This window comes from Ranitomeya imitator, chromosome 7, assembly GCF_032444005.1.
Source record: "Ranitomeya imitator isolate aRanImi1 chromosome 7, aRanImi1.pri, whole genome shotgun sequence".
Classification (NCBI taxonomy): Eukaryota; Metazoa; Chordata; class Amphibia; order Anura; family Dendrobatidae; genus Ranitomeya; species Ranitomeya imitator.
The window spans coordinates 156,686,001-156,706,105 of record NC_091288.1 but is presented as its reverse complement, the minus strand read 5'-3'; the positions used below and the strand labels follow the sequence as shown (position 1 = coordinate 156,706,105).

General features: G+C 49.0%; 2 protein-coding genes across 2 annotated transcripts in view; one reads left to right on the top strand and one right to left on the bottom strand.

The window, feature by feature from the left end:
- Positions 1 to 2,035, bottom strand: part of KATNIP (katanin interacting protein) — a 259,496-nt gene extending 257,461 nt beyond the window's left edge. Inside the window, exon 1 of the mRNA XM_069733957.1 lies at positions 1,910 to 2,035. Within this exon, the coding sequence (XP_069590058.1) occupies positions 1,910 to 1,919 (10 nt within the window). The 5' untranslated portion in view covers positions 1,920 to 2,035. The remainder of the gene's footprint in view (positions 1 to 1,909) is intronic.
- A 298-nt stretch (positions 2,036 to 2,333) lies between these two features.
- The window catches only part of GTF3C1 (general transcription factor IIIC subunit 1), a 191,310-nt gene continuing 173,538 nt past the window's right edge, over positions 2,334 to 20,105 (top strand). The window contains exons 1-3 of the mRNA XM_069733955.1: positions 2,334 to 2,627; positions 3,522 to 3,713; positions 7,109 to 7,282. Coding sequence (XP_069590056.1) covers positions 2,407 to 2,627; positions 3,522 to 3,713; positions 7,109 to 7,282 — 587 coding nt within the window. The 5' untranslated portion in view covers positions 2,334 to 2,406. The remainder of the gene's footprint in view (positions 2,628 to 3,521; positions 3,714 to 7,108; positions 7,283 to 20,105) is intronic.

Below are 20,105 nucleotides of genomic sequence, written 5' to 3'. Positions count from 1 at the left end.
GGATTATCTCAATGAGAATAACTGTTTAACTCCATATCAGCATGGGTTTATGAGAAATCGCTCCTGTCAAACCAATCTAATCAGTTTTTATGAAGAGGTAAGCTATAGACTGGACCACGGTGAGTCATTGGACGTGGTATATCTCGATTTTTCCAAAGCGTTTGATACCGTGCCACACAAGAGGTTGGTACACAAAATGAGAATGCTTGGTCTGGGGGAAAATGTGTGTAAATGGGTTAGTAACTGGCTTAGTGATAGAAAGCAGAGGGTGGTTATAAATGGTATAGTCTCTAACTGGGTCGCTGTGACCAGTGGGGTACCGCAGGGGTCAGTATTGGGACCTGTTCTCTTCAACATATTCATTAATGATCTGGTAGAAGGTTTACACAGTAAAATATCGATATTTGCAGATGATACAAAACTATGTAAAGCAGTTAATACAAGAGAAGATAGTATTCTGCTACAGATGGATCTGGATAAGTTGGAAACTTGGGCTGAAAGGTGGCAGATGAGGTTTAACAATGATAAATGTAAGGTTATACACATGGGAAGAGGGAATCAATATCACCATTACACACTGAACGGGAAACCACTGGGTAAATCTGACAGGGAGAAGGACTTGGGGATCCTAGTTAATGATAAACTTACCTGGAGCAGCCAGTGCCAGGCAGCATCTGCCAAGGCACACAGGATCATGGGGTGCATTAAAAGAGGTCTGGATACACATGATGAGAGCATTATACTGCCTCTGTACAAATCCCTAGTTAGACCGCACATGGAGTACTGTGTCCAGTTTTGGGAACCGGTGCTCAGGAAGGATATAATGGAACTAGAGAGAGTACAAAGGAGGGCAACAAAATTAATAAAGGGGATGGGAGAACTACAATACCCAGATAGATTAGCGAAATTAGGATTATTTAGTCTAGAAAAAAGACGACTGAGGGGCGATCTAATAACCATGTATAAGTATATAAGGGGACAATACAAATATCTCGCTGAGGATCTGTTTATACCAAGGAAGGTGACGGGCACAAGGGGGCATTCTTTGCGTCTGGAGGAGAGAAGGTTTTTCCACCAACATAGAAGAGGATTCTTTACTGTTAGGGCAGTGAGAATCTGGAATTGCTTGCCTGAGGAGGTGGTGATGGCGAACTCAGTCGAGGGGTTCAAGAGAGGCCTGGATGTCTTCCTGGAGCAGAACAATATTGTATCATACAATTATTAGGTTCTGTAGAAGGACGTAGATCTGGGTATTTATTATGATGGAATATAGGCTGAACTGGATGGACAAATGTCTTTTTTTGGCCTTACTAACTATGTTACTATGTTACTATGTTACCTGCAGGCACACACTGTAACCAGCCCCCGGGTGTACACACACAGACACCTGCAGGCACACACTGTAACCAGCCCCCGGGTGTACACACAGTCACCTGCAGGCACACACTGTAACCAGCCCCCGGGTGTACACACAGTCACCTGCAGGCACACACTGTAACCAGCCCCCGGGTGTACACACACAGACACCTGCAGGCACACACTGTAACCAGCCCCCGGGTGTACACACAGTCACCTGCAGGCACACACTGTAACCAGCCCCCGGGTGTACACACAGTCACCTGCAGGTCGCAGATAGATACAAGATGGGGGCCATTTCACACAACTTAGAAGCTTTCTGCACCGTGGACCACCAGTATACGGACTGTGCACAGCTCCATCCAGCAGAGTCTATGAGGGGCCTGTACAGGGGTCCTCACAGTCTGCATAGTGGTGATGCCGGTATGTCCCGTCAGCAGCTCCCGGTGTTAGTCCCGCCCGGCCCCAGCAATGCTCTCTCTCTATTTCTCCTCAGCTCCGTTATTACACGTGCGGCCGCCGCAGACCATGAAGCCCCGCGCCCACCACTTACTGTGCATCATACAGACCGGACGAGGCGCCGCCGACGATCATGAAAACACAACAAATTTATCTGCGCTCAAATGTTTTCTCCGGTTACCTAGTTGCAGACAACCAATAACAGACGGTCACTTGCAGCAGCCAATTAAAGGAGTCTATCCCAAGGGCCTTAGCAAATCAGCCAATCACGATCTTGTTTTCTTTACAACAGCCAATCGTAGCTGAGCATTCAGGCGCAGGACATCGGATCCAATCTCTGAGCTCGCTGATACTAGTCTGTGGGCCGTACGTTACACGTGTCTGTGCTTCCGGGAGTTCACACCGCGTCACCGGTCATGATTTCGGAGCCTTCCTCTAGTTGTCAGTACAGTAGTGTCCCCAACAACATGGCTCCTGCTGTAGAGACAATAATAGTTGTGCACAGCGGCCTCTGCTGACGGAACTGTAACGCTGCTCTCAGTTGTGTTCCGATGAGAGGTGATTCCTGGGTGCAGACCGCGGGACCGTGACATGGAGGTGCTGGAGGCGGTCCTGGATGAGGTGGCCCTGGAAGGACTGGACGGCATCACTGTGCCGGCCCTGTGGCTGCGGCTTCAGGATCGGGTTCCTCCTTTCCCTCTTGTACTTGATGCTGCCACCAAGCAGTTTATATGGAGATCACTGGTGTGTCATCCTGAGCTGCACTTCTACGTGCTGCCCACAGAGCGACGCCCTCTAGTGATAAGCAACAGGTCAGTACCTGTCACACTACAGTCGTCATCGTCGCTCCTCTGGTCGGGCTACAGTTGTCGTCGTCACTCCGGTCGGGCTACAGTCGTCGTTACTTCGGTCTGGTTACAGTCACCTCTCCACCGGTCAGGCTACAGTTGTTGTCGTCATCACTCCGGTTAGACTACAGTTGTCATTTCCGCTCCAGTTAGGCTACAGTCGTCGTCGCCCCTCTGGTTAGGCTGCTGCAGTCATCGTCGCCCCTCCGGTTAGGCTGCAGTCGTCGTCGCCCCTCCGGTTAGGCTGCAGTCGTCGTCGCCCCTCTGGTCAGGCTACAGTTGTCACTGTGCTCAGGCTGCAGTCTTTATCGTCGTGCCTCCGATCAGTCTTCAGTCGTTGTCGCCCCTCCAGCCATGCTACAGTCGTTGTCGCCCCTCCGGTCAGGCTACAGTCATTGCTCCTTTGGTCAGGCTACAGTGGTCGCCCCTTTGGTCAGGCTGCAGTCATTGCCGTCGTCCCTGTGATCAGTCTACAGCCATCGTCGTCCCTCCAGCCATGCTTCGGTTGTTGTCGCCATTCCGGCCAGGCTACAGTCGTCACCCGTTTGGTCAGGCTACAGTCGTTCTCGTCCCTTCGATCAGTTTATAGTCATTGTCATCACTCTAGCCATACTACAGTCGTTGTCGCCCCTTTGGTCAGGCTACAGTCATCGCTCCTTTGGTCAGGCTACAGTCGTCACCCCTCCGGACAGGCTACGGTCGTCTTCCCTCCGGTCAGGCTACAGTCATTGCCCCTTTGGTCAGTCTACAGTCGTTGTCATTCCGACCATGCTACAGTCATCCGCCGTCAGTGTAAACAGCGCCACTGCAAGGAAGGGATTTCTAGTGGCTATGTTTCCTCTTCATGTTTTTTTCCAGGTATGAGGAAGAAGAATTTGATCTAGGTACCATCAGAGCTGTAGAAGGATTGCCTGAAGACCCCTATCCATTTCACCCTGTGACTGACCAGAAAGGTGGCAATCAGGGCTCCTGCCAGTATTTTCATGAGCGGATTTTAGTTACTGAGCTTTTACAGACTCAGTCTGTCACATGTGACGCTGCCATTGACAGGTGAGAGTCGTTGTAGTTTCTAACTGAAACACCACCTTATATATCCATAAGACTGTTATATCATCTAAAGGGAACTTGTCACAGGAACACATTCTATTAACCTGCAGATACAGGGTTAATCCGGAGGATAATAGTGGTCTGAAGCTGCCCGGCGCTGGCACAGAGGCCCCCACTACCAGGCAGAAATTAACTTTATTGTACATATAGTCACGGGGCGGCTCTGACATGGGTTCAATCACCACTCTGTGTATAGAGAGCATCTGTAACCGCACTCTGTACTAACTGACAGCAGCACAACATTAGGGCCGGGGGGCGGCGGGGTTACAGAGCGGTCAGCCCTAGAAGCAAGGAGAGTAAGTAACGCTCCTTCAGTGCATCTCTGCAGCTGCCATAGTCTTTGCTGATTGACAGGAGCGGTGATATGAGTTGCTTCAGTCAATTGCTGAGCTCAGCCCACATCGATGGTCTCAGCCCACATCGACGGTCCCAGCCCGTGTCGATGGCCCTAGCCCACATCGATGGTCCCAGCCCGCGTCGATGGCCCCAGCCCGCGTCGATGGTCCTAGCCCGCGTCGATGAGATGTCAGCATTGGAGTTTATCAGTAAAGGCCGGGGCAGCAGTGGAGAGGCGCTGGATTCGGGGAGGGTAATAAAACTCAGTGTGTTTTACATATCACTGCGCTGGTAGGCTAAAAGTAATTGAAAGGTTTAAAACTCCCTTTAATTCACTTTTTCACCTACAGTTGACCCATGACCTAAACAGAGGAAAATGTGCACATAAACTAAAAAGTCACAAAGCGGACTTCCTATTAATCATGTATTCTCCTGTGTGCCTGGTTAGTGGTGGTGAGAACATGTCTGTGACTTTTTAGTGATGTGAAAGACGTAATATTTAAAGGGAATGTGGCATCAGCTTTACTTTCCCTTCATTATAATACAATAATATAATACAATGATGAGTATCACTGGATCTAACGGAGGGACAGGACTGGCTAATGGCTGTCAATCGAAAAGAGAAAGGGGCACCAAGAGCAGGGGCAATAATGGATGCATTCTCCGGGCTTCCACATGCCCCCAATGCACTGCCAGCCTCATTAGCATGTACAGTGGGGCAAAAAAGTATTTAGTCAGTCAGCAATAGTGCAAGTTCCACCACTTAAAAAGATGAGAGGCGTCTGTAATTTACATCATAGGTAGACCTCAACTATGGGAGACAAACTGAGAAAAAAAAATCCAGAAAATCATATTGTCTGTTTTTTTAACATTTTATTTGCATATTATGGTGGAAAATAAGTATTTGGTCAGAAACAAAATTTCATCTCAATACTTTGTAATATATCCTTTATTGGCAATGACAGAGGTCAAACGTTTTCTGTAAGTCTTCACAAGGTTGCCACACACTGTTGTTGGTATGTTGGCCCATTCCTCCATGCAGATCTCCTCTAGAGCAGTGATGTTTTTGGCTTTTCGCTTGGCAACACGGACTTTCAACTCCCTCCAAAGGTTTTCTATAGGGTTGAGATCTGGAGACTGGCTAGGCCACTCCAGGACCTTGAAATGCTTCTTACGAAGCCACTCCTTCGTTGCCCTGGCGGTGTGCTTTGGATCATTGTCATGTTGAAAGACCCAGCCACGTTTCATCTTCAATGCCCTTGCTGATGGAAGGAGGTTTGCACTCAAAATCTCACGATACATGGCCCCATTCATTCTTTCATGTACCCGGATCAGTCGTCCTGGCCCCTTTGCAGAGAAACAGCCCCAAAGCATGATGTTTCTACCACCATGCTTTACAGTAGGTATGGTGTTTGATGGATGCAACTCAGTATTCTTTTTCCTCCAAACACGACAAGTTGTGTTTCTACCAAACCGTTCCAGTTTGGTTTCATCAGACCATAGGACATTCTCCCAAAACTCCTCTGGATCATCCAAATGCTCTCTAGCAAACTTCAGACGGGCCCGGACATGTACTGGCTTAAGCAGTGGGACACGTCTGGCACTGCAGGATCTGAGTCCTTGGTGGCGTAGTGTGTTACTTATGGTAGGCCTTGTTACATTGGTCCCAGCTCTCTGCAGTTCATTCACTAGGTCCCCCCGCGTGGTTCTGGGATTTTTGCTCACCGTTCTTGTGATCATTCTGACCCCACGGGGTGGGATTTTGCGTGGAGCCCCAGATCGAGGGAGATTATCAGTGGTCTTGTATGTCTTCCATTTTCTAATTATTGCTCCCACTGTTGATTTCTTCACTCCAAGCTGGTTGGCTATTGCAGATTCAGTCTTCCCAGCCTGGTGCAGGGCTACAATTTTGTTTCTGGTGTCCTTTGACAGCTCTTTGGTCTTCACCATAGTGGAGTTTGGAGTCAGACTGTTTGAGGGTGTGCACAGGTGTCTTTTTATACTGATAACAAGTTTAAACAGGTGCCATTACTACAGGTAATGAGTGGAGGAAAGAGGAGACTCTTAAAGAAGAAGTTACAGGTCTGTGAGAGACAGAAATCTTGATTGTTTGTTTCTGACCAAATACTTATTTTCAACCATAATATGCAAATAAAATGTTAAAAAAACAGACAATGTGATTTTCTGGATTTTTTTTTTCTCAGTTTGTTTCCCATAGTTGAGGTCTACCTATGATGTAAATTACAGACGCCTCTCATCTTTTTAAGTGGTGGAACTTGCACTATTGCTGACTGACTAAATACTTTTTTGCCCCACTGTACATGCCATCAGAACACAATCTCTAGGGTTGGAGTAGTCCTTTAAGAACAGACAGGAAGTTAAATTTTCAAGTCTTGCGACAATCAAGTTCCTGTCTGTTCCCAAAGGATTACTCCAGCCCTAGAGATTGTGTTCTGATGGCATGTATATGCTAATGAGGCTGGCAGTGTATTGGGGGCATGTGGAAGCCCGGAGAATGCATCCATTACTGCCCCTCCTCTTGGTGCCCCTTTCTCTTTTCGATTGACAGCCATTAGCCAGTCCTGTCCCTCCGTTAGATCCAGTGATACGCATCATTGTCCTCCATCTGCCACCCAATATTACATGGGACCATGGCAGCGTCGGCCATACAACAATGGCATCCAACAGCAATCTCTGCCTGATAACAGTACGAACCACAAGATGAGCCCACCTAAGTAACGCCAGATGCTGTAACCCCCACATTTCTCACTTCTTGGTTCTTACTGCTAGTACAGAGACGATGGTGACTACACTAACTCGCCATTCACTGGGTGGCATTTGCTACCCAAGCCATGATCACAGCCTCCTGGTCACCATCGTGTGAATGATTGCCCGGCGGTAGAAGCAGCCACTGCTGAGTACTTTTGGCCCATTGGATTTATACTATATATTTGCCAATACCTTATCTTCCTCACACATGTCCACCATTCTTATGTCTTCAGATGGGGAGAGAAGCTTGTGATTGCTGGATCCCAGACCTTGCGCTATCGGACTTTGATTGGATGGGAAGCGGATCCTTCATTAGAGCTCCCAGACTCTTCTTACTGTATTCTCGAGAAAGTTGGAAGATCACGATGGCAAGGAGAAATTCAGAAGGACCTGCAGGGTATATTCAAGTATGTGACTCTATTCCCACCTATGTTACTTACCGTAGAGTCACCTAAGACCCCAATCCTGTGTGTGACAGTAGATATGAGCGCCATGGGTTTCCTTGTTTACGTCTTACATAACCACTTTATGCAGTCTATACACTTCGTGCAGAATTATTAGGCAAGTTGTATTTTGATCACATGATACTTTTTATACATGTTGTCCTACTCCAAGCTGTTCAGGCTTGAGAGCCAACTACCAATTAAGTAAATCAGGTGATGTGCATCTCTGTAATGAGGAGGGGTGTTGTCTAATGACATCAAAACCCTATATAAGGTGTGCTTAAATATTAGGCAACTTTCTTTCCTTTGGCAATATGGGTCAGAAGAGAGATTTGACGGGCTCTGAAAAGTCCAAAATTGTGAGATGTCTTGCAGAGGGATGCAGCAGTCTTGAAATTGCCAAACTTTTGAAGCATAATCACCGAACAATCAAGCGTTTCATGGCAAATAGCCAACAGAGTCGCAAGAAGCATGTTGGGCAAAAAAGGCGCAAAATAACTGCCCATGAATTGAGGAAAATCAAGCGTGAAGCTGCCAAGATGCCATTTGCCACCAGTTTTGCCATATTTCAGAGCTGCAACGTTACTGGAGTAACAAAAAGCCCAAGGTGTGTGTACTCAGGGACATGGCCAAAGTAAGGAAGGCTGAAAAACGACCACCTTTGAACAAGAAACATAACATAAAATGTCAAGACTGGGCCAAGAAATATCTTAAGAATGACTTTTCAAAGGTTTTATGGACTGATGAAATGAGTGACTCTTGATGGACCAGAGACTGGCTCAGTAAAGGGCAGAGAGTTCCACTCCGACTCAGACGCCAGCAAGGTGGAGGTGGGGTACTGGTATGGGCTGGTATCATCAAAGATGAACTTGTGGGACCTTTTCGGGTTGAGGATGGTGTGAAGCTCAACTCCCAGACCTACTGCCAGTTTCTGGAAGACAACTTCTTCAAGCAGTGGCACAGGAAGAAGTCAGTATCGTTCAAGAAAAACATGATTTTCCTATCGCCACGACAGCACCCCTACGAGAGAGGGGATCCGCCCACCTTCCGGACAGGAACCTACAGAATTTAAAGGGGTGGTCCCCCTCACCACTCCAGTTTGGGTTCCTGTCCGGACGGCGGGAGCCTGCAGCAGCAGTCTTACCCGGGCCTCCATGCCTCCGCGCGGTATCTGTTAGGAATGGCGGAATCGGGGGCTCGGAAGCAGCGTCGGGGGTGTCCTGCGTGCAGACCCCCCCTCGTCTGGCTGTGAGGAGCGCGTCCCAGGAGTCGGGCAGTGCCGACCTGGTCCGCGGTTGAGCGCGGTGTGCAGCGTCCACATCGGCGCTGGTGAACCCGGAAGTAGTTGGTACGCTTCCGGGGTAAGCCGGGGGAGGAGCGCTGCAGCGCTGTAAAAGAGCGACGCCTAGGGTAGGAGGCGCGCAACCATGTCCTCAGTAGGGGACGCCGAGCACCCTCATGGAGAGGGAACGGAACAGCGCAGTAAGAGCGGTAGCGGCCGCTCAAGGAGAAGCAGCAGCAGCGTGGTACGGGGGCAGCAGCGTGCGAGCGCCCCAGCGTCACATTTGGATCCTACTCCTCCAGAACCGGTATTCACAGGATCAGCCTTATGGTGAGTGTTAAATCAGACACCTGGTGCTGATATGGTCTGTTATTTGTGCTTTGTTTTAGGGAAAAAAGACCACAAAATCTAAGCACAAGCAATGTGCTCTATGCATGACACCAATGCCTGACAGTTATACCAAAAGGCTGTGTCAGGCTTGCATATCTCAGACCTTAGAAGAGGAAGCTCCCCTTCGGTCATCAGACCTTAGAGCGGTCATCAGGGAGGAAATTAGCTATTCCCTTAGAGGCAGCCGCCAGGAAAGGTCGGGCAGGGACATATCGCCAGGATCTAGTCTGTCCCTGCAAGAAGGGGAATGTTCCCGCTCCTCATCTCCATCCTCCTCAGATGAAGAGAGAAGGCCTTGCTTCTCGGTGGACAACATGGACATGTTAGTTAAAGGAGTCCGAGCTACCATGGGTGTTGCAGAGAGCAAGGAACCAAGGTCCGCACAGGACATAATGTTTGCGGGCTTGTGCCAGAGGAGTCGTAAGGCGTTCCCGGTGGTGGATACGGTTAAGACTCTTATAAAGAGAGAATGGGATAAGCAGGATAAAGGTTTCCTTCCGTCATCAGCTAAAAGAAGGTATCCCTTTGAAGATAATGAGCTGGCAGAGTGGATGAAAGTCCCGAAAGTGGATGCAGTGGTGGCTTCTACGTCTAAAGCCGGTACCTTGCCGCTGGAGGACGTGGGCCTTCTGAAAGATCCATCAGATAGGAAGGCGGACATGTTTTTGAGGAAAGTATGGGAATCAACTGCAGGGGCGTTTAAACCTGCTATCTCTAGCACGTGTACGGCTAGATCTGTCATGGTGTGGATATCCCAACTGGAAGAACAGCTGAAGTCCAAGGTGCCCAGAGACAAGATGTTGAACTCACTGTCGCAAATACGTGAAGGGGTGGCGTATTTAGCGGAAGCGTCAGTGGATTCTTTAAAATTGGCGGCAAGATCAGCAGGCCTCTCAAACGCTGCTCGCCGAGCCCTATGGCTTAAGACCTGGAAAGGGGATGCCCAGGCGAAAGCTAAACTGTGTACAATACCGTGTAGGGGTGAGTACCTGTTTGGCCCGGTATTGGATGATATCCTAGCTAAGGCTGAGGATAGGAAGAAAGGTTTTCCTAAAGCTTTCAATCCTACCTTTAGGAATACCTTCAGGAGACGCTTCCAATACCGAAGACCTTGCCACAACCGAGACTGGGAACCATCAGACCCAAAAAAGAAAGGTTCGGACTTTAATGCTTCGTCATTTTCCTCAAGAAGAAGAAGAAACTATCGTTAATAGAGATCTTCCAGTAGGGGGCAGGTTAAAATTCTTTTATGCTCAGTGGGCCAAAATAACTTCGAGCAATTGGGTTCTGGGTATAATCAATTCAGGGTTAAAATTAGAGTTCCGGGAAAGACCTTCTGAATTTTATATCTTGACTGCCCCTGATTCCTTAGACCAACAAAAGGCGCTTGAAAAAGAGGTCCAAATGTTAAGACGGAAGAAAGTCATAGTGGAGGTTCCAAAACATCAACAGGGGAAAGGGTTCTATTCCCCTTTATTTTTAATCTCCTAGCCAGATGGATCCTTTAGAACCATCATAAACTTACGGAGATTAAACAAACATCTAGAGTATGATGCCTTTAAGATGGAATCGATTAAAACGGCAACTAAACTTCTCTTTCCCAGATGTTATATGACAGTCCTGGATTTAAAAGATGCGTATTACCATCTGCCCATTCACCAGGATCATCAACAATTCCTCAGAATGGCGGTGCGCTTAAACGACCAGGTCAGACACTTTCAGTTTGCTGCAATGCCCTTTGGTCTATCTATGGCACCGAGGGTGTTTACTAAAGTCATGGCAGAAGTAATGGCCTATGTCAGAGAACAGGATACGTTAATTATACCCTACTTGGATGACTTCCTGGTAGTGGGGAATTCCTTTTGCCAGTGTAGTACTCGCCTAAATCATGTAATATCTTCCTTACAGGACTTGGGTTGGATAGTCAATATGGAGAAGTCAAGACTCGACCCATCAACAACTCAGACTTTCCTAGGTATTCTGCTGGATTCGGAAGTGCAACAATGTTTCCTTCCGGAGGAGAAAAAGCAGAGGATTGTGCACAAAGTCAGTACGGTAACAAGGAAGCCAGATCTGACTTTAAGAGACGCTATGTCCCTTCTGGGATCTCTAACGTCCTGCATACCAGCCGTCCAGTGGGCTCAATTCCACACTCGAGTGTTACAGGCCCAAGTCTTGGATACAGAGAGAAGTCTTCAAGGGCAATTAGGCGGAAGACTCAGGTTGTCCACCGCCACTCTACACAGTCTGAGATGGTGGTTAAACAGAAGACATTTAGGGAAAGGAGTACGCTGGAGTGTAGTACCAGACAACACGGTCACAACCGATACCAGTTCAATAGGTTGGGGAGCTCATATAGGAGATGTCTGGACTCAAGGGCAATGGTCTCTCTTAGAGGCTCAAGAGTCCTCAAACTGGAAAGAGCTCACGGCAGTGAAGAAGGCCTTACTCAGGTTGCTTCCATCTCTGCAGGATTCACATGTAAAAGTCCAGACAGACAACACAACAGTAGTGGCGTATCTCAACCATCAAGGGGGTACAAGGTCAAGATCCCTAATGAACACCGCCACAGACATACTCGAAATTGCCGAAGCCCACTTTCGCTCTCTATCAGCTGTGCACATTCGGGGAGAGCTCAACACAGAGGCAGATTACCTCAGCCGTCATTCTCTACGTCAGGGAGAATGGGTTCTAGATCGACGGGTGTTCAGACAGATAGTGGACCTGTGGGGATTGCCCGTTATCGATCTATTCGCAACGAGAGAGAACAGGCAGACCAGGAAGTTCGCTTCTCTTCGGGTGGCGGACAAGCCCTGTATAATAGACTCCCTTCAAATACACTGGAATTTTCCTCTAGCTTATGCGTTCCCTCCAATGTGTCTGATCCCGTTAGTCCTCAGGAAGATCAGGGAGGACAGGGCGAGAGTGATCCTGATTGCCCCCTTTTGGCCCAGGAGGGCATGGTTCTCGTTACTCAGGGCAATGTCTGTGTCCGACCCCTGGGTACTGCCGACCAGCCCGGAGCTTCTTTCTCAGGGTCCATTCAGTTACCCCAATGTGGAATCCCTGCATCTGACGGCGTGGAATTTGAGAGGGAGTTATTGAGGAGAAGAGGGTTTCCAGAGGCTCTCATATCTACCCTTTTAAATAGCCGGAAAGAAGTCACCACTAAAATCTATGCTAAAACTTGGAAAAAGTTCCTTGCCTTCTACCAAAATCCCTTTTCTGGCAAAGTTCCAATTCCGGCTAGTCTGGAGTTTTTACAGAAAGGCCGAGAATTGGGCTTGGCGGTAAATACCCTTAGAGTCCAAGTATCAGCTTTGGGAGCATTATATAACAGTGATGTGGCGGGAAATAGATGGGTTTCCCGATTTATCAGGGCCACTGAACGTAGTAAACCAGTGTATATTCCTAGATTACCACCATGGGATCTAAATTTGGTTTTAGACGCCTTAACAGAAGCCCCCTTTGAGCCAATAGATTCTGTCTCCATTAAAAATTTAACTTTAAAAACAGCCTTCCTAGTAGCCCTGACCTCTGCTAGGAGAGTGAGTGACTTACAAGCTTTGTCGATAGACCCTCCTTATTTAATGGTCTTTCAGGACAGGGTAGTGTTAAAACCTGATCCAGCATACCTACCAAAAGTAGCTTCCAAATTTCATAGAAGTCAGGAAATAATTTTACCATCTTTCTGTGACAGTCCGAATTCAGCTGACGAGCAGAAATATCACATGTTAGATGTCAGAAGAACTCTATTAGAGTACCTACATAGAACAGAACCATGGAGGCAGAGTAGGGCTCTGTTTGTTTCCTTTCAGAATCCAAGGAAAGGGGCGAGTGTAACTAAAGCGTCTATCGCCAGATGGATAAGAGATGCCATATATCTTGCTTATACTGCTAAAGGCCAGACACCACCAGATGGCATCAGGGCCCACTCCACTCGAGCCATGGCCTCATCCTGGGCGGAAAGAGCTGACGTCTCCATAGACGTAATATGTAAGGCGGCAACTTGGTCATCTCCTTCCACCTTTTATAGACATTATCGCCTTGATTTATCTTCAGAGGCCAATTTAGTTTTTGGCCGTACAGTACTTGGTGCTGTAGTCCCTCCCAGGTGATTGATCTTTGAAAATCTCTCGTAGGGGTGCTGTCGTGGCGATAGGAAAACCGGTTTTTACGTACCGGTAATAGGATTTTACGGAGCCATGACAGCACCCGCACATTCCCCCCCGTAGTTATTCACTGGTTTCTGCACCCTTTGGGGAAAGTGTGCTTGTTAAAAAATCACTCTTTAGTAGGTGATGGTATTTAGTAATGTTTAAGTATATATGTTTATGTACTAACTCAATGGCGGTGTCCCTTATACTCTGAAACACAAACTGGAGTGGTGAGGGGGACCGCCCCTTTAAATTCTGTAGGTTCCTGTCCGGAAGGTGGGCGGATCCCCTCTCTCGTAGGGGTGCTGTCGTGGCTCCATAAAATCCTATTACCGGTACGTAAAAACCGGTTTTCATGCAGGACAATGCTCCATCAGATGCCTCCAACTACTCTACAGCGTGGCTGGCCAGTAAAGGTCTCAAAGAAGAAAAAATGACATGGCCCCCTTGTTCACCTGATCTGAACCCCATAGAGAACCTGTGGTCCACCATAAAATGTGAGATCTACAGCGAGGGAAAACAGTCCACTTCTCGGAACAGTGTCTGGGAGGCTATGGTGGCTGCTGCACGCAATGTTGATCGTAAACAGATCAAGCAACTGACAGAATCTATGGATGGAAGGCTGTTAGTGTCATCATAAAGAAAGGTAGCTGTATTGGTCACTATTTTTTTGGGGTTTTGTTTTTGCATGTTAGAAATGTTTATTTCTCCATCGCCACATTGAGGGACACAGGACCGTTGGTGTATGCTGCTGCCACTAGGAGGCTAACACTAAGTAAATACAAAAAAGGTTAGCTCTTCCTCTGCAGTATACACTGCCCACTGGCTCCGGATAATACCAGTTCGTAATACTTAGTGTCCGTAGGAGGCACACTGCGTCTGAATTTTTCCAGACGTTTCATTTTTTAATTTAAATTTTTATCTTTGCGCAAGAGGACGAAGGGGGCGACGAACCCTTTTAAGGGGGCCGATCTCCCCCGAAACACCAACAAGTGAGCACGGCGAGTTTACTCCCCGTATCCTTTCCTGTGTCGTGGGATGTTTTGCCGTGACCTAGCCTTGTGAAATTCTAAGGGAGCAAACCCTTAGGATACACAGAGGCACTTTCACTGAGCACAGTCCGGCCGCCCTCCTACTGCACTACCATTGTAGAACAGCGATGCTTCATGGAGCTCCTCAGTCCCTCTCCACCCCCTCATCAAGAGGGTGGTGGATTGAGGTTGACTGCACCTTCCCTCGTACCTCACCTGAAGAGGATCACAAGCGGTGAGTCTGATAGGGTAGGGGGGCTCCTAAGCGCACCGCGGGCTCGTCCGCATTTCGCGGCTGGGCACCGCTAATTTAGTCCCCGGCTTCGGCCTTAGCTAGGCCGCGTTAAGCCCACTGCGCGCGTCACGCGTGAGGCCCCGCCCACCGCTTCTCGCACATTGCGAGAAGCGCCTCTCAGCCGCCGTCTTGGACCGAAGAGAGCGCTCCCGGTGTCTCTCAGGAGCCTCAGAACGCCACCAAATCAAGGCGTGCGTCCCTCTCCGGTCTCAGTGCGGCATCCGGACACAGGACCTGGGTAAGTGCGCTGGACACTGACACAGGCCCTCCTAATCCTGCACACAGTGCTCCACTCACTAGCTGCACAGGTGCCCCACAGCCCTGCACGGAGGTTAGCTAACAACATGTCTCTGCATAAACCCCAAAAGTCTGCAAAAACAGTGTTCTTCATTTCTTGCACCTCCTGTCAGGCTGCGCTACCAAGCGGGCATACTGCTCCGCTCTGAAACGCTTGTGATCCTAAATGCGCTCAGGAGCCCCCAGCCGCTAACGAGCCCGCGGTGACCGGTCCCCCTGAGTGGGCTTTGTCGCTTTCGTAATCTCTGGCTTCTTTGACTAAAACTATCGGGTCCCTCCAGGATCCAACCAGGAGCAGGACCACTAATCCACCTATTCAGGACGTTTCCCCTACGGCTGCGGAATCTTCAGCTTGCAGGGGCCGCTCTCTAGGCACAAGCGGCCATCTAGGAAGCACGTCCGTAGCTCGTCCCCCAGGCCCTCTGGTGCCTTGGCGTCCATTAGCTCCGCTTCCCGCTCTCGCTCCCCAGGCACCTCTTCCGACCAGGACTCTGCTCCTGCATCTGATGGGCCTCCTAGATCTGGAGTCGCCAGGTTATCAGAGCACTATAGATAGTTTCATCGAGGCCGTCTACCAGTCCATTCAGGTTGATGAGGAATCAGCGACCTCCAGTACGGATAATTCGGTATCTTTTAAAAGGACCAAACGTACTCGCAGGGTGTTTGCCAATCACCTGGAGTTCCAGGACATAGTCCAATGGCATAGGGAGCGCCCAGACAAATGCTTTCAGGGCCAGAGAGCTTTGGAGTCCAAATATCCTTTTTCTCCTGATCTCCGCAAACAATGGACAGAATCCCCTCCTGTGGATCCTCCTGTCTCACGTTTGTCCTCTAAAACTGTCCTATCCGTGCCGGACGGATCTTCTATCAAAGATCTCACAGACCGCCTAGTTGACAGTCTCGCCCGTTCAGTTTTCGAGGCTTCAGGCTCGGCACTCTTTCCCTCCTTAGCTGCTACCTGGGTAGCCAAAGCCGTGACTTCTTGGGCAGACTCCCTGCTCAAGGCCTTACAAAGCAGTGATCTTCCTTTTGACTTAGCGGAGCTAGCAAATCAAATTTCCCTGGCCGGCGATTACTTAGTAAACTTTTCCCTGGACACGGCGAATTGCTCTGCACTTACGGCTTCAAACGCTGTGGCGATTAGAAGAGCGCTATGCCTGAGGAATTGGCGAGCGGACTCCGTCTCTGAAAAGTCCCTCACATCTCTGCCATATATCAGGGGCCATCTATTTGGTGAAAAGCTTGACAAACTGATTTCAGACACAACGGGGGAAAAAGTACTTCCCTTCCCCAGCAGAGGTTCAGGCAACTGTTCCAACGAGAGCCGCAGGCTCGTTTTCGGCCCTTTCGTGGATCTTACGCATGGCATTCCTCAGCCAATTCCCCTGGCTCGGGGCGCCGCGCCGGCAGAGACAAAAGCCCTCAGGCTTCATACAGGCCCAACTATTCCTGGAGGGGCCACTCCACACAGTCTAGGTCCAGGGGATCCAGACCCCAACCGTCTTCTTCTAAATGACTCGCAATCTCTTCTGGACGACACCATATCTGGCTCTGTCGTTCACGACGAGTGGGTCAGGGATCTGGTGTCCTCCGGTTACAAAATCGATTTTTCCTTCCCCCCTCCAACCCGGTTTTTCGCTTTCCACCCTTTCGAAGCGGAATGTGCGCTCGGGCTTTTCCCAAGGCCATTCAGTCACTCCGACAAGACGGAGTGATTGTCCCTGTCCCAGAGGACGAAAGGTTCCGCTGCTTTTATAAAAATCTGTTTATGGTTCCCAAAAGGGATGGAACGGTAAGGCCCATCCTGGACCTAAAGCTCTTGAACAAATTTGTCAAAGTCCGTCATTTCAGGATGGAATCTCTCCGTTCCGTCATTGCTTTAATGGAACAAGGCGAATTCTTAGCATCCATCGACATCCGGGATGCGTACCTCCACATCCCAATCTTCCCACCTCATCAAAGGTTCCTTCGCTTCGCCGTCGGAGAAGAACATTTTCAGTTCACGGCCTTGCCCTTCGGCCTTGCCACCGCCCCCAGAGTTTTCACAAAGGTCATGGCGGCTGTCATGGCCATTCTGCATTCTCGGGGTCTTGTTGTGCTTTCTTACCTAGACGACTTACTGGTCAAAGGCCCATCTTTCTGAGCCTGCAGGAGTGCGTCCGCATTTCCTTGGATACTGTTTCTCGGTTGGGCTGGTTGATCAACCTAAAAAAGTCGTCTCCTGTTCCAGCCCAACGGATCTCCTTTCTGGGCATGACCCTGGACACCTCCCTAGGGTTGGTGCTTCTTCCTCGGGACAAGGTCCTGGCTCTTCAACAGGGGGTCTGGAAGCTTCTTCAGCCGTCCCCTTGTTCCATCCATTTCGGCATGAGAATTCTCGAGAAGATGGTGGCCGCAATGGAGGCAATTCCATTTGCGCAACTGCACCTCCGTCCCCTACAGCATGCTCTGCTGGACGCATGGGACCGGAGTCCCTTTTCCCTCGACCGACTGTGTCCTCTCTCTCTCCTCTGGTCCAGCAGTCACTCCAATGGTGGATGCTCCGATCCTCTCTCCTCCAAGGGAGGTCTTTCCTCCCAGTCCATTGGCTGGTAGTCACTACCGACGCCAGCCTCCTAGGCTGGGGTGCGGTTTTTTACCCTTCGCCATGACAGCACCCACTGGAGAGATAGGGGTCTGCCCCAAGGAACAGGAAACCTACAGAGAGATAAAAGGGGGCGGTCCCCCTCTCCTCCTCAGTTTAGGTTTCCTGTTCCCAGGGGACAGGATCTCTGGATTCTCCGAAACTACAGAAGACCATACCTGGGCCACAAGCATCCGCCTGTGCAGTCTCTGCGGGAACGGCAGTGGATGCGGTCCAGAAGCAGCGTCGGGGGAGACTCCGTTAGACGGCTGCCCCCTCGTCTGTCTGGCATGTGGGATGGCTGGGTCCAAAGGAGGCCGCCCGATTCCACGGAGCAACGCTGCAGAGGTGCGGCCGAGAAAGGCTCCGGACGCGGACCGGCGGATAAAGGGTCCAGGATCTTTGGCACAGCAGCTTCGGCAGCCGGTACACCGCTCCTTAACGCAGGCCGAGGTAAGATGGCGGCCGCGCATGCTTGGAGCGGTGTAAGAATCCCCATACTGACCCAGAGGTGTTGGAGCACTTCCGGGTCACTCACACAGCGGTGAGGGAAATTTTGCGCATGCGCAGTACACCGCTGTGGGAGAAAGAGAGGAAAAAAAAAAAACAGGAACCGGATCTCTGCTTATAAAAAGGGGGATGGTTGCAAGTGCACAGGCGATGCAACATGTCATCCCCAGGCAAGACGGTGGACCCAGCAGGTGAGCCAACCAGCAGGAGGTCCTCAGATGCCAGGAGCGATGCCATGGATTCAAGATCCAGGAAGACGCTTCGGCCATCTGATCCGGTACCGTACAGCTTCACTGGGTGAGTGTAAAACCCCTCTGCCTATAAAGCTGACACTCTTTTCCACAACATCTTCTTCACCCAGGCCAAAAAGAAACAAAAATCTAAGCACAAACAGTGTGCATTATGTGACGAACCTCTCCCAGATTCCCACCCCAAAAAGCTCTACAACCAATGTATTACCGAAACAATGCAGAGTCCAGCTATGTCGGTTACAGATATACGGGCCATAATTAGGGAAGAGTTACAGGCCATTACACAAGCCAGTGCACCCCCTAAGAAATCCAGTAAAGAGGAGGCAGTATCCAGCTCTGAGTCTGATGAGGAAGGCGTCATCCACTCAAACTCCTCGCATACGTTATCTTCTTCCTCAGCACAATCTGACATTGAAGGTCGGGCTTGTTTTCCCCTTGATGGGGTTGACAACCTAGTAAAATCCATCAGGAATACAATAGGTTGTGAGGATAGAAAAGACGACCAAACTGCACAAGACATCATGTTTGCAGGGTTGGCAGAGAGGAAGAGAAGAGCCTTTCCAGTAATTCCTGCCGTTAAGGCACTAATAAAGAGGGAGTGGGAAAAACAGGACCAGAGAGGTTTTCTCCCGTCAGCCTCCAAAAGGAAGTACCCCTTTAGTGACGAGGAGTTAATTTCATGGACTAAGATTCCTAAAGTGGATGCAGCGGTGGCCTCCACTTCAAAACAATCAGTTTTACCAGTCGAGGATGCAGGCCTACTCTCTGATCCTCTAGATCGGAAAGCGGAATCGTCACTGAAAAGATCATGGGAAGCTTCCACAGGCATATTTAAACCAACAATTGCCAGCACGTGCACAGCTAGATCCATGCTGGTTTGGATTGATCAGTTAGATCAACAGATCGAACAGGGGGTCTCGAGACAAAAATTGCGGGATGCAATACCATTAATTAGAGGAGCAGCAGCATTCATGGCCGATGCGTCAGCTGACTCTCTACGCCTCGCAGCAAGATCGGCAGGACTAGTAAATAATGCCAGACGTGCGTTGTGGATGAAGAGCTGGAAGGGGGATACACAGTCGAAAGCTAAGATCTGTGCTATTCCGTGTGAGGGTGAGTTTCTATTTGGGAAAGCATTGGATGAGATCCTCAAAAGAGAGGAAAAAAGCCTTCCCTGACCCCTCAATTCCTTTCTATAGGAAGACCTTTAGGAGGAGACCGTTCGGAAAAAGAACACAAAATGAAAGACCGTCGCGGTGGGCCACAAGAGAGGCAAAACAGAGTGGCACTATGTTTAAAGCCCCTCCCCCCCCCCCCTTCCGTAGAGACAATAAATATTAAGGCACCAGTTACCCCAGTAGGGGGTAGATTAAAATTTTTCTTTCCCCAATGGCAAAAAATTACGTCAAATTCCTGGGTTCTAAATATTATTAAAGAAGGAATGAAAATAGAATTCCTCCAAATTCACCATGATTCTTTTGTTTTAACAGCCCTTTCCTCACCAATACAACAAAGGGCCCTTGAACTGGAAATCCAAATTCTCATAGTTAAAAATGTCTTAGTTAGGGTGCCAAAGGGATAAGAGGGTAGAGGGTTCTACTCTCCGTTATTTTTAATCCCTAAACCAGATAGTTCATTTCGAACAATTATAAATCTTAAAAAACTCAATACGTTTATTAAAAATTATATGTTTAAAATGGAATCTATTAGATCTGCCATTAAGCTCCTTTATCCAAATTGTATAATGGGCGGCATTGATTTAAAGGATGCCTACTACAATCTCCCTATTCATAACAGATATCAAAAATACTTAAGAGTGGCAGTAACTCTTGAGGGGGAGATTCATCATTTTCAGTACACGGCCATGCCCTTTGGTCTCTCCACAGCACCAAGGATCTTCACCAAAGTAATGTTAGAGGTAATGGCCTACCTTCACCAAAAGGACACCTTA